The 14,340-nt window shown below is 42.8% G+C and overlaps 1 protein-coding gene across 5 annotated transcripts in view; it reads left to right on the forward strand.

Moving 5' to 3' along the window:
* Positions 1 to 14,340, forward strand: part of stimate (STIM activating enhance) — a 147,463-nt gene that overhangs the window by 115,528 nt on the left and 17,595 nt on the right. For 2 of the 5 annotated variants that reach the window (XM_078543066.1, XM_078543072.1), the window contains exon 8: positions 10,241 to 13,893. The exons of the other annotated variants lie outside the window; for them this stretch is intronic. In XM_078543066.1, coding sequence (XP_078399192.1) covers positions 10,241 to 10,465 — 225 coding nt within the window. In that variant the 3' untranslated portion in view covers positions 10,466 to 13,893. Of the gene's footprint in view, positions 1 to 10,240; positions 13,894 to 14,340 lie in introns of those variants that run through there. 5 annotated transcript variants of the gene reach the window in all.

A 14,340-nucleotide genomic window follows, 5' to 3' on the forward strand; every position in this document is an offset into this window, starting at 1 on the left:
GCCATCCATGGTGCCATGAACTTGGCTCTGACTGCACTCCTCCGAGGAACCATTGCCCTCACCAGCATCCAAAACAGAAAACTGGCAGACTTCAGAACTGGTCACATGACTCACTTAATTTGCCCTAAATTTAAAGTTACACTCCCAAAATATAATCTTTTAAACCTCAATTGTAACAACTTATCAACTTTTAAGTACAGCCAGATCTAATATCTCAACATTATCAATTCTAGCCCACGCAAATGTTTCAACTGACATAAAAACAGAAAATACTGGTTAGTCAAAAATCTATCTACCTCTGCCTTAAAAATATTCAATGATCCTGCCTCCACCACTCTTTGGGGAAGAGAGTTCGAAAGATTCATGACCCTCTGAGAGAAAAAATTTCTTTTCCGTCTTAAATGGAAAAGTCTCTCCCACAAGGGGAAACATCCTTTCGGCATCCACCCTGCCTCAATGTTTCAATAAGATCACCTCTCAACCTTCTAAACTCCAGTGGATACAGGACCAGCCTGTCCACCCTTGCCTGGTAAAATAACTTCCTAACAGTCGAGTGAACCTTCTCTGAACTGCTTCTAATACGTTTATATACTTTCTTAAATAAAGAGACCAAAACTGTACACAATACTCTAGATGTGGTCTCACCAACATCCTATACAAAACATCCCTACCTTTAGATAAAAGCAAAATACTGCAGATGCTGGAAATCTGAAATGAAAACAGAATATGCTGGAAAAACTCAGCAGGTCTGGCATCATCTGTGGAGAGAGAAGCAGAGTTAACGTTTCGAGTCTGCATGACTCTGAAGAAGAGACATATCAGCTTGAAATGTTAACTCTGCTTTTCTCTCCACGGATGCTGCCAGACCTGCTGGGTTTTTCCAGCATTTTCTGTTTTTAACCCTACTTTTAGATTCCATTCCTCTTGCAATAAACGACAACATCCCATTTGCTTTCCTAATCACTGTACATGCATGTTAACTTTTCCGGATTCACGTCCACCACCTACGAGGCACAGGTCAGGAATGCGATGAACTGCTCTCTACTTGCCTGGATGAGTACAGCTGCAACAGCACTCAAGAAACTTGATTCCATCCAGGACAAAGCAGCTCACTTGATTGGCTCCACATCCACAAACATTCACTCCCTCCAGCACCAACGCACAGTAGCAGCAGTGTGTACCATCTACAAGATGCACTGCAGGAACTCACCAAGATTCTTCAGACAGCACATTACAAACCCACGACCACTACCATCTAGAAGGACAAGGGCAGCAGAGACATGGGAACGCCACCACCTGGAAATTCCGTTTCAAGCCACTCGCCATCAAAACTTGGAAATATATTGCTGTTCCTTCACTGTCGCTGGGTTAAAATCCTGCAACTCCTTCCCTAACAGCACCGTGGGTGTACCTACACCACATGGACTGCAGCGGTTCAAGAAGACAGTTCACCACCACCTTCTCAAGGGCAGTTAGGGGTGGGCAATAAATGCTGGCCCAGCCAGCGATGTCCACATCCCATAAATGAATTAAAAAGATTGTACTAGGACACCCTCATCCCTCTGTTCCTCAGAGTTCTGCAATTTCTCTCCATTTAGATAATATGCTGCTTTTCTATTCTTCCTGCAAGAGTGAACAAGTTCACATTTTCCCACATTATACCCCCATCTGCCAAATGTTTGCCCACTCACTGAACCCATCTATGTCCCTTTGCAGACTCCTTACGTCCTCTTCACAACTTACTTTTCTACCTATCTTTGTGTCAGCAGCAAATTTAGCAACCATACATTTGGTCCCTTCATCCAAGTAATTGATATAAATTGTAAATAGCTCAGGCAGCACTGATCCCTGTGACACTCCATTTGTCACATCTTGCCAACCTGAAAAATACCTATTTATCCCTACTCATTGCTCCCTGTTAGCTAACCAATCCTCTGTCCATGCTAATATGTTAGCCCCTACACCATGTGCTCTTATTTTGCGTTGTAATCTTCAATGTGGCACTTTGTCAAATGCCTTTTGGAAATCTAAGTACAGCACATCCACAGGTTCCCCTTTATCCACGTCACTTGTTATTTCCTCAAAGAACTCCAATAAACTAACCAAACATGATTTCCTTTTCACAAAACCATGTTGACTCTGCCTGATTGCATTGAGATTTTCGAAGTGCCCTGCTATAACCCCCTTAGTAATGGATTCGAGCAATTTCCCTATGACATATTAAACTAACTGACCTGTAGTTTCCTGTCTCCTTCCTTTCTTGATTAGAGGAGTCACACTTGCTACTTTTCAATCTGATGGGACCTTTCCAATCTAGGGAATTTTGGAAAATTAAATCCAATGCGTCTACTATCTCAGCAGCCACTTCTTTTAAGACCCTAAGATGAAGTCCATCAGGACCTGGGGACTTGTCAGCTTTAGTTTTAATAATTTTCTCAATACCTTTTCCCTGGTCACTGTTTTAAGTTCCTTCCTCCCTTTCACCTCCTGATTCATAATTATTTCTGGTATTTTATTTATACCCTTCACAGTGAACACAGGTCACTACGCAAAATAAGAGCTCATGGTGTAGAGGATAATATATTAGCATGGACAGAGGATTGGTTAGTTAACAGGAAGCAAAGAATAGGGATAAATAGAAATAAAAATAAAAATACCTGGAAAAACTCAACGGGTCTGGCAGCATCTGCGGAGAGGAACACAGTTAACGTTTCGAGTCCGTATGACTTTTGGATTTCCAGCATCCGCAGTTTTTTGCTTTTATCGTAGGGATAAATAGGTCTTTTTCAGGTTGGCAAGGTGTGATGAATGGAGTGCCACAGGAATCAGTGCTGCCTGAACTATTTACAATTTATATCAATTACAGTGAAGACAGAGGCAAAATATCCGTTCATTTCATCCATCGTTTCCTTAATTTCCATTATTAATTTCCCATGCGAACTCTCTAGAAGACCAACGCTCACTTTACTTTTTTCCTTTTTAAATTCCTGTAGAAACTCTTACTATTTGTTTTTATACTTATAGCTAGCTTTCCCTTGTACTCTAATTTCTTCCTCCTTATTAATCTTTTAGTCATTCTTTGTTTTTCTTTATATTCTGTCCAATTTTCTCACCTGTCACTCATCTTTGCAGAATTATATGCTTTTACTTTCAATGTGATACGATCTTTAACTTCTTTCGCTCTCCACGATGGTGTGTCCTTCCCTAAGAATCTTCCTTTCTCACTGGAATTTATCTTTTCTGTGTATTGTGAAATATCTCCTTAGATGTCTGCCACTGCATCGCTACTGATCTATCCTTTAACCTAATTTTCCAGATCACTTTAGTCAGTTCTGTCTTCATGCCCTCATAATTGCCCTTATTTAAGTTTAAAACACTAGTCCTAAATCCACTCCTCTGTCCCGCAAACTGAATGTGAAATTCGATCATATTATGATCACCACCTAGGGACACCTACACTATGAGGGCATTAATTAATCCTGTCTTGTTGCACATTACCAGATCCAGTATAGCCTGCCCTCTGGTTGGTGCTAAAACATGTCACTCGAAGAAACTGTCTCGAAAGCACTTCTTGAACTCATCATCCAGGCTACCTTTATCAATCTGATTTGTCCAATCTATATGTAGATTAAAATTACCCATGATAATTGCCATACCTTTCTCACAAGCCCCCATTATTTCTTCCTGTATACCCCATACTACAGTGTGGTTACTGTTAGGGGGCCTATAAACCACTCCCAGAAGTGACTTCTTACCTTTACTATTTCTCATCTCTACCCAAACTGATTCTGCATCTTGAGCTCCAGAACTAAGATCATCTTTCTCTCTATTGTACCAAGGTCACTCCTAATTAACAGCTATCCCTCCATATTTTCCTGTCTTCTAGTCCTTCCGAAATATCATGTACCGATTAATATTCACGTCCCAGACTTTATCATCCTGCAGCTGTGTCTCTGTAATGGCTATCAAATCATATATATTTATTTCCATTTAAGAACATAAGAAATAGGAGCTGGAGTAGGCCATTCAGCCCTCAATCCAGCCCCACCATTCAATAAGATGAGACCATAAGATGCAGGAGCAGAACTAGGCCAGTCTGCTCCACCATTCAATGAGATCATGACTGATCTGATAATCCTCAACTCCACTTTCCTGCCTTCCCCCCATAACCCTTGATTCCGTTACTGATTAAAAATCTGTCTATCTCAGCCTTGAATATACTTAACGACCCAGCTTCTACAGCCCTCTCCAGTAAAGAATTCCACAGATTGACCACCCTCTGAGAGAAGAAATTCCTCCTCATCTCTTTAAGTGGGCACCCCTTTACTCTGAGATTATGTCCTCTGGTCCTAGATTCTCCCACAAGGGGAAACAACCTCTCAGCATCTACACTGTCAGGCCCCCTAAGAATCTTATATGTTTCAATAAGGTCGCCTCTCATTCTTCTGAACTCCAATGAGTACAGGCCCAACTGACTCAACCTCTCCTCATAAGAAAATCCCTCCATCCCCAGGATCAACCTAATGAACCTTCTCTGGACTGCCTCCAATGCCAGTATATCTTTCCTTAGATAAGGGGACCAAAACTGTTCACCGTATTCTAGGTGTGGTCTAACTAGTGCCTTGTATAGCTTTCCCTATTTTTATACTCCATTCCCTTTGAAATAAAGGCCGACATTCCATTTGTCTTACCTCTTACCTGCTGAACTTGTATGCTAACTCTTTTGGGTTTCATGCACAGGGACCCCCAAATCCCTCTGTGCTGCAACTTTCTTCAGTCTTCCTCCATTTAAAAATATTCAGCTCCTCTATTCTTCCTGCCGAAGTGCATAACCTCACATTTTCCCACTGCCACGTTTTTGCCCACTCATTTAACCTGTCTATATTGTGTCATCCTCACCAATTGCCTTCCCACCTATTTTTGTGTCATCTGCATACTTGGCGATAGTACATTCATTTCCCTCATCCAAGTCATTAATATATATTGTAAGTAATTGTGGCCCCAGCACTGATCCCTGTGGCACTCCACTAGTTACAGAATACCATCCTGAAAATGCACCCCCCGCCCCACCCTCTTCCCCCGCCTCCCCCCCGTATCCCAACTCTCTGTCTTCTATTGGTTAACCAGTCCTCTATCCATGATAATATACTACCCCCAGCACCATGGGCTCCTATCTTATTAAGTAGCCTATGTGTGGTACCTTATCGGACGTCTTTTGGAAATCCAAATATATTACATCTACTGGTTCCCTTTATCTATCCTGCTTGTTACCTCCTCAGTAGAATTCTAATAAATTTGTCAGGCATGATTTCCATGAAGCCATGCTGATTCTGCTTGATTAGATTATGCATTTCTAAATGCTCTGCTATTACATCCTTTATAGTAGACTCCAACATTTTCCCAATGACAAATGTTAAGCTAACTGGCCTATAGTTACCTGTTTTTTGTCTCCCTCCCTTTTTGAATAAGGGTGTTACATTGGCAGTTTTCGAATCCTCTGGGACTTTTCCAGAATCTAAGGATTGGAAGATTCCTACCAGTGCATCCACTATCTCAGCAGCTATTTCCTTTAATATCCTCGGATGCAACCCATCAGGTCCAGGTGACTTATTGGCCTTTAGCCCCATTAGTTTCCCCAGTGCTTTTTCTCTAGTGATAGTTATTATATTTATTTCCTCCCACCTTTTGCCCCATGATTATTTAGTATTTTTGGAATGCTATTACTGTCTTCTACCGTGAAGACTGATGCAAAGTATTCATTCAACTCCTCTGCGATTTCCTGGTTCCCCATTATTATTTCCCCAGCCTCATTCTCTAAAGAGCCTATATTGACTTTGGCCTCTCTCTTTTTATATATTTAAAGAAGCTCTTACTGTCTGTTTTTATATTTCTTGCTAGTTTACCGTCAAAGTTTATTTTCTCCCTCTTTATTATTTTTCTGGTCATCTTTTGTTGATTTTTAAAACTTCCCCAATCCTCTGGCTTACCACTGATCTTTGCCACATTGTATGTTTTTTCTTTCACTTTGATACAATCCTTAACTTCCTTGGTTAACCATGGTTGGTTTATCCCATCCTACAATCCTTCCTCACTGGAATAAATCTTTGTTGTGAGTCATGAGTTATTTTTTTAAATGTCTGCCATTGTTCATCAACCGTCTTTTCTGCTAAACTCCTTTCCCAGTCAACTCCAGCCAAATCTGCCCTCATTTCATTGTAATTACCCTTATTTAAGTTTAGCACAGATGTTTCTGAACTAAGTTTCTCTCTCAAACTGAATGCTAAATTCCATCATGTTATGGTCATTGTTTCCGAGGGGATCTTTACTCTGAGTTAATTTATTAAACTTGCCTCATTACACATTACCAGACCCAAAATAGCCTGAACCCTGGTTGGATCCACAACTTATTGTTCTAGGAAACTGTCCCAAATACACTCAATGAATTCTTGCTCGTGGCTACCTCTGCCAATTTGATTTTTCCAATCTACATGGAGATTAAAGTCACCCATGATTAATATACTGCCTTTTTTACATGCCTTCATTATTTCCTGATTTATTCTCTGTCCGACAGCATAGCTACTGTCAGGGGGGCTATAGGCTACTCCCACCAGCGTTGTCTTCCCCTTGTTATTTCTTACCTCCACCCATATGGATTCCACATCTTCTGATCCACGATCATTTCTTGCTATCGTACTTATTCTATCTCATGCTAACAAAGCTACCCCACCACCCTTTCCTTCCTGTCTGTCCTTTCAAAAAGTCACATACCCTTGAATATTTAATTCCTAGCTTTGATCTCCTTGTAACCATGGCTCCATAATGGATAAAAGATCATACCCATTAATCTTTATTTGTGCCGTTAATTAATTTATTTTGTTCCAAATACTATGTGCATTTAAAAACAGAGCCATTAATTGTGCCTTTTTACCATTTTCCCCCCTTTGATCCTATTTGGTGCTTTTTTTTTCATGTTTGTACACTCTGTCCCTTCCTGTCACACTCTGGGTATCATTACCTAAAGTAACTGCCCTGCAATGTCGCCATACCCTCTTGCTTTGTAGACTTACTTATCCCCTCTCTAGAACCCTCCCCCCTCTATTTAGTTTAAAGCCCTCTCTACAGCCCCAGTTATTCGATTCACCAGGTCACCGGTCCCAGCATGGTTCAAGTGAAGCCCATCCTACCGGAACACCTCCCTTCTACCCCAGCACTGATGCCAGTGCCCCATGAACTGAAACCCATTCCTCCCACACCAATGTTTGAGCCACGCATTTAACTCCTTGGCTTTATTTACCCTATGCCAGTTTGCCTGTGGTTCAGGTAGTAACCCTGAGATTATTACCTTGGAGGTTCTACTTTTTAATTTAGCTCCTAACTATTCAAATTCTTTCAGCAGAACCTCCTTTCTAGTCCTATCAACATCTTTGGTACCAACGGGGATGATGACAACTGGATCCCTCCCCTCCCACTCTAATTTTCTCTCCAGCCCTGAGGAGATGTCCTTAATCCTGGCACCGGGCAGGTAGCACAGCCTTCGGGACTCACGCTCACAGCTGCAGAGAACAGTATCTATCCCCCTAATTATACTCTTCCCCTACCAGTACCACATTCCTATTTTCCTATTTCCTCCCCACACTTGAATGGCCCCCTGTACCACGGTGTTGTGGTCAGTTCGCTCATCCTCCATGCAGCCCCTCCTCTCGTCCACACAGCTTGCAAGAACCTCGTAGCTGTTGGACAATTTCAGGATCTGAGGCTCCTTGAACGCTACCTCCTGGGTCCCCATACCTGCCTCATCTGTAGTCACACCCTCCTGTCCCTGATCACAGACCAAATTTGAATTATCTAACCTGTGGGGTTTGGCCACCTCCTGGAGCAAAGTGTCCGGGTAACTTTGCTCCTCTCTGATGTGGCGCAATGTCTGCAGCTCAGACTCCAGCTCTTTAGCTCGGATCTGAAGTCCCTCGAGCTGCAAACACTTACTACAGATGTGTTTGCTCCAGATCAGCTTGGTGTCCAGCAGCTCCCACATGCCGCAGCAGCAACACATCACCCAACCTGCCATTGCTATCGTATTTAATTTAATTAATTAATTACTCTAGTATTCCAGTTCTTTACACTTTATTGAAATTAATTATTTACACCAGCATTGATCTTATACTCAAAAAGCTATTTTTAAGAAAGAAAATGAAAACTAGAGATCTAAACACTAACTGTAGACCTTAATTTTAATCCAAAGACTAGAGATATTCACCAATCCAACTCACCAATCATCTGCTTTCCACACTCTTTTTAAATGAAGTGCCCCTTCAGATTTAAATAAAGTCCACACACTAGCCCACTCTCTGCTTTAAATAAAGTCCACACGCTCACCAACATCCCAGAAACAGTTGCCAACTCCTATTCAGCTCGATTCCTCCCCCAGGGTCTGAGCTGCAGGGCAGGAGGCAGAAAGATCATGGCTGATCTTCCCCAGGCCTCAACTCCTCTTTCGTGCCAGCTCCTCATAACCCTCAGCTCCACGATATTTCAAAAATCTATCTACCTCCTCTTTAAATACTTTCAGTGATCTAGCCTCCACAACTCTTTGGGGTAGAGAATTCCAGACATTCATTACCCTCTGAGAGAAGAAATTCCTTCGCATCTCAGTTATAAATGATTGTCCCCTTATTTTGTAACTCTGTCCCCTAGTTTGTGATTCCCCCACTAGTGGAAACATCTTCTCAACATCTACCCTGTCAAGCCTCCTGAGAATCTTGTACGTTTCAATCAGATCAAACATGATTTTCCTTTTACCAAACCATGTTGACTCTGATTGCGCTAAACGTTTCTAAATATCCTGAGATTTCTTCCTTAATAATGGACTCTAGCATTTTCCCAACGACAGATGTTAGGCTGACTGGGGGGACGTGGTGGCGTAGTGGCATTGTCACTGGATTGGTAATCCAGAGACCCAGAGTAACGCTTTGGGGACCAGGGTTCAAATCCCGCCGTGGCAGATAGTGGAATTTGAGAAAAAAAAATTTGCAATTAAAAGTCTAATGATGACCATGAAACAATTGTCATAACCCTAACCCATCTGGTTCACTGATGTCCTTTAGGGAAGGAAATCTGCTGTCCTTACGTGGTCTGGCCTACATGTGACACCAGACTTACAGCAATGTGGTTGACTCTTAAAATGCCCTCTGAACAACAGCATTAGGGATGGGCAATAAATGCTGTCATAGCCAACAATGCCCACATCCCATAAACAAATACAAAAAAAAGACAGGCCTACAGTTTCCTGCTTTTTGTCTCCCTCCCTTCTTGAACAGGGGCATCACATTAGCAGTTTTCCAATTCGCTGGGACCCTCCCCAAATCCAGTGAGTTCTGGAATATTTTGACCAATGCCTCCACTATCTCTGCAGCCACTTCCTTTAAAACCCCTTGGATGCAGGGCATCAACTGATGCAAAATATTGGTTTAAATTATCTGCCGTTTCCCTGTTCCCCGTTATCAATTCTCTAGTCGCATCCTCCAAGGTCCCACGCTCACTTTAGTCACTCTCGTTTTATATACCCATGGAAGCTTTTGCTGTTTATGTTTTATATTTCTTGCCAATTTACTTTCATAATCAATCTTCTCCCTCTTTGTTTGCTTTTTAGTCATCCACTGCTGGTTCATAAAAAATTCCCAATCCTCTGGCCTACCACTAGTTTTCGCTGCTTTGTATGCCTTAGTTTTTGATTGGATGCTCTCCCTGACCACCTTTGTTAACCACGGGTGGTTCACCCTTCTCATCTTCTTTTTGACCGGAATAATTTTTTGATGAGCATTATGAAATATCTGCTTAAATGTCTGCCACTGCTCATCCACTGACCTTTCCCTTAGTCTATTTCCCAGCCTGCTTTAGACAACTCTTTCTTCATACCTCTGTAATTGCCCTTATTTAAGTTGAGGACACAGCCACCCAGTGCCTCAAGAGGATGAATGATCTCCTCTGTTCCGCCAGGGTAAGTCATTCTTCTCATCTTTCTCAACTCAAATACTCACAAATCCATCACACATCCACAGGGATCTCACTCACTGGCATTTCAATGGACATTACCATTCACTCTCTCTCACACACCTTCATCTGCCCTGTGCATAGTGTCCTCATCCTGTCCATGGCACCCCTCACCACCCACACATACCAGGCATTCTTCCCATCTGGCCTGGCAGGCATCCTGCTTACACACTCTCCATCTGTCTTCATGCAGGACAAGCTGACACAGAACAAAAGGAAGAGGTTACAGACTGATGGAGGAATGCCTGAAATCAAGGGTATTGGTGCTGACCTCCACTGCCACTGCCTCCCATGCTGTATTTGCCACCTTGCCTCCTGGTCTTTACCCAGAGTGGGAGTAGAGACCCGTGTTGCTCGCCCTCAAACTGAATTTGAAATTCTACCATGTTGTGATCGCTACCTCCTAGAGGATCCTTAACTACGATATCTCTTACTAATCCCACCTCATTACACATTACTATATCTAAAATAGCCTGTTCCTGGGTAGGTTCAGTGATGTATTGCACTAAGAAACAATCCCAGATGCAAATTAAAATTAATCTTCCATGTTACCGCTGCCAATCTGATTTGTCCAGTCAAAATGCAGATTAAAATCACCCATGACAATTGTAGTGCCCTTCTTACATGCCTCCATTATTTCCCAATTTATACTTTGTCCTACATTGAGGCAACTCTTTGGGGACCTATAGACGACTCCCACCCGTGACTTCTTCCCCTTGCTATTCCTTATTTCCAACCAAACTGATTCCACGTTACGACCTGTTGCACCTATCTTATTACTCACCACCGCACTGATACCTTCCTTTATTAACAAAGCTACCCCACCTCCTTTTCCTTTTTGCCTATTTTCCGGAATATCGAATACCCTTGAATATTGAGTTCCCAGCCTTGGCCACCCTGCAACCATGTCTCTGTAATAGCTATCAAGTCATATTCATTTATTTCTATTTGTGCCATCAACTCATCTATCTTGTGACAAATGTTGCATGCATTCAGATAAAGAGCCTTAAGCTTTAACTTTTTATCATTATTACTCATCCTGGTTTTAATTTCTGCTGCACTCTTCTGCTTATATTTTCTGCACCTTCCTGTCACACTTTGATTATCGTTCACCTCTTCACTACCCTGCACCTCTGCTCTCTCGTTTCTTTCTGATTTTTTTAAACTTCTCTTCAGTTGAATCCCCCACCCACCCCACTAATTAGTTTAAAGTCCTGTCTACAGCCCTAGTTATATGATTCGCCAGGACACTGGTCCCAGCATGGTTCAAATGAAGCTTGTCCCAACGGAATAGCTCTCTTCCCAGTACTGGTGCCAGTGCCCCATGAATCAGAACCCATTTCTCCCACGCCAATCTTTGAGCTACGCATTTACCTCTCTAATCTTATTTACTCTCCCCAATTTGCACGTGGCTCAGGTAGTAATCCGGAGGTTATTACCTTTGTGGTTCTTTTTAATTTAGCCCCAAGCTGCTCATAGTCCCTCAGCAGAACCTCTTTCCTAGTCCTACCTATGGCGTTGGTACCTACATGGACTACAACAACTGGATCCTTCCCCTCCCATTCCAAGTTCCTCTCCAGACCAGAAGAGAAGTCCTTAACCTTGGCACCAGGTAGGCAACACAGCCTTTGGGACTCTGCTGCAGGGAATATTTGTGCTGTCAATTCATTTGTTTTATTACGAATGCTACGTGCATTCAAGTACAGAGTCTTTAGTTCCGCCTTTTTACTTTTTTTTTTTGCAACCTCTAACCTCATCTGCTGGTGCACTCTTAGGTTTGTACACTGTGCCTTCCTGCCACACTCTGATCGTCATTTCCCTTATTCCTAATTTGCTCTTTTGCCTTGTCTTCTCTGCTTAATTTATCACATCTTCCCAAACATGATTCTTTGCCCCCACTATTTAGTTTAAGGCCCTCTTTGCTGCCTGGTTATGCGACTCAGCAGAACACTTGTCCCAGCACAGTTCAGGTGAAGACCATCCCGACTGTACAGCTCCTTCATTTCCAAGTACTCGTGCCAGTTCAACCCCTTGAATCAAAACCCATTTCTCCTACACCAATCTTCGAGCCACGCATTTAACTCTCTGATTTACCCTACTGCAATTTGCTCGTGGCTCAGGTTGTAATTCAGAGATTATTATCTTTGAGGTTCTGCTTTTTACTTTAGCCCCTAGCTGCTCATACCCCTCAGCAGAACCTCTTTCCTAGTTCTACTTTTGTCATTGGTACCTACTTGGACCAACTGGATCTTCCCCTTCTCACTGCAAAGTTCCTCTCCAGCTCAGAGCAGATGTCCCGAACCCTGGCACCAGGCAGGCAACACAGCTGTCTAGACTAAATGCCCTCGGCTGCAGAGCACTCTGTCTATCCCCCTGAATATACTGCCCCCAGCCACCACTACATCCCTATTAACCCCCCTACTTGAATGGCTTCCTTTACCATATTGCCATGGTCAATTTGCTCATTCACCCTGCAACCACCACTTTCATCCATACAAGCTGCAAGAACCTGGAACCTGTTGGACAATTGCAAAGGCTGAGGCTCCTTCACTTATACCTTCTGGGTCCCTATTTGCAGTCACACGCTCCTGTCCCTGACCACTGACCAAATCAGAAGACCCTATCCTAAGGGGTGTGACTGCCTCCTGGTACAAAGTGTCCCTGTAACTTTCTCCCTCTCTGATTCATCGCAGTGTCTGCAGCTCAGCCTCCAGCTCAATGACTCTGAGCCGAAGCTCCTCAAGCCGCAGACACTTAATTGCAGATGTGTTTGCCCTGGATCACCCTGGTCTCCAGGAGCACCCACATCCTACTGTCACAACACATCACCTGCCATGCCATCTTTATTATATGTTCATTTATTCTTAATTAATTTATAGTTAATAAACACTGCTACTCCCAATAAGCTTTACTACTGCTAGTAAACCTTACTACAACTAATAAACCCTTACAATTACCAATAAATTACATACATTTTGAAGATAAATGTGCAAAATATTCACCAACTAATCACTTATCTGTTTTCCTATGATGTCACACTTTGATTTCTCTCAGAACATGGCCGCTGTGCTCTGGAGCTGCAGATTAAATAGATTGGATAGTTACTCCAGTTACTGCCTCCGGATTCTCTTCCCCTGCTCCTGAACACCTTGTATCCAGGAATATTTAGTAACCAGTTGTGTGCATGTCTGAGCCAGGTCTCTGTTATCGCCACAACATCATATTTCCATGTAATTATTGGCATCTGCAGCTCCCCACCTTATTTACCACACTCCGTGCATTCACGTACTTGCACAGTAAGCCTAATTCAGACCTTATTGCATTTCCTCTCACTCTAACCCCATCTAATACTTCAATATTTCCTCCTTTAGTGCTACCTGTCTCTCCCAATTCTTTGTGCAACTTGTTTTTCCTCTGTAATATTACCTCCTGGTTCCTATACCTATGCCAAGTTGGTTTAAACCCTTCCCCAAGCACAAGCAAATCACCCCATTAAGACTTTGCTCCCGAACAAAGCCAGGACCAATCTCTGCAGCCTGCATAAGTCCCAACTCCCCCAGAACAGGTCTGAATGTCCCAGGAACCTGAAGCCCTCTCTGCTCTACCATCTCTGCAGTCACACATTGATGAATGTTGTCAGAGTGTTCTGCAGCTGCTGAGTGATATCATTGACCCTGGCCCCAGAGAGGCAACATACCATCTTGGATTGACATCTGTGGCCACAGAGAAGCTTGTCTCTTCCCATAACTAGAATTCCCTATCACTACTGCTTTCCAAGTCTTCCTCCTGCCCCCCATTATACCTGAGGCAGCCATGGTGCCATGGTCTTGACTTTGGCTGCACCCCCTCCCATCTGCAGCTCCCCACCTTATTTACCACACTCCGTGCATTCACGTACTTGCACAGTAAGCCTAATTCAGACCTTATTGCATTTCCTCTCACTCTAACCCCATCTAATACTTCAGCTCGAAGGCTGCCATCACCCTCACCAGTGTTCAGAACTGGTTGGAGAGTGAGATAGACTTGGGGACTCTGTCTGGTGTTCCTCGATTGTAATGTGGTCACCCATTTCCCCCTGTGCCTGCACATCCTTAAGCCTGTGGGGTCACCACATCTTATAAACTTATAAATTCATAAAACTCTCAGCCTTGTGGATGTGAACATCCAACTTAAATAAACACTCATCAGCTGCTGCTCTTTGTTGATGTCACTTTATTTCATAGGGAGGTTAACTGAAATGTTTCTACTTAATTCCTATTTTCTAAATACCTTAGATTTCAGTTTGCTGGAAAA

This window comes from Cetorhinus maximus, chromosome 6 (assembly GCF_964194155.1).
Source record: "Cetorhinus maximus chromosome 6, sCetMax3.hap1.1, whole genome shotgun sequence".
NCBI lineage: Eukaryota > Metazoa > Chordata > Chondrichthyes > Lamniformes > Cetorhinidae > Cetorhinus > Cetorhinus maximus.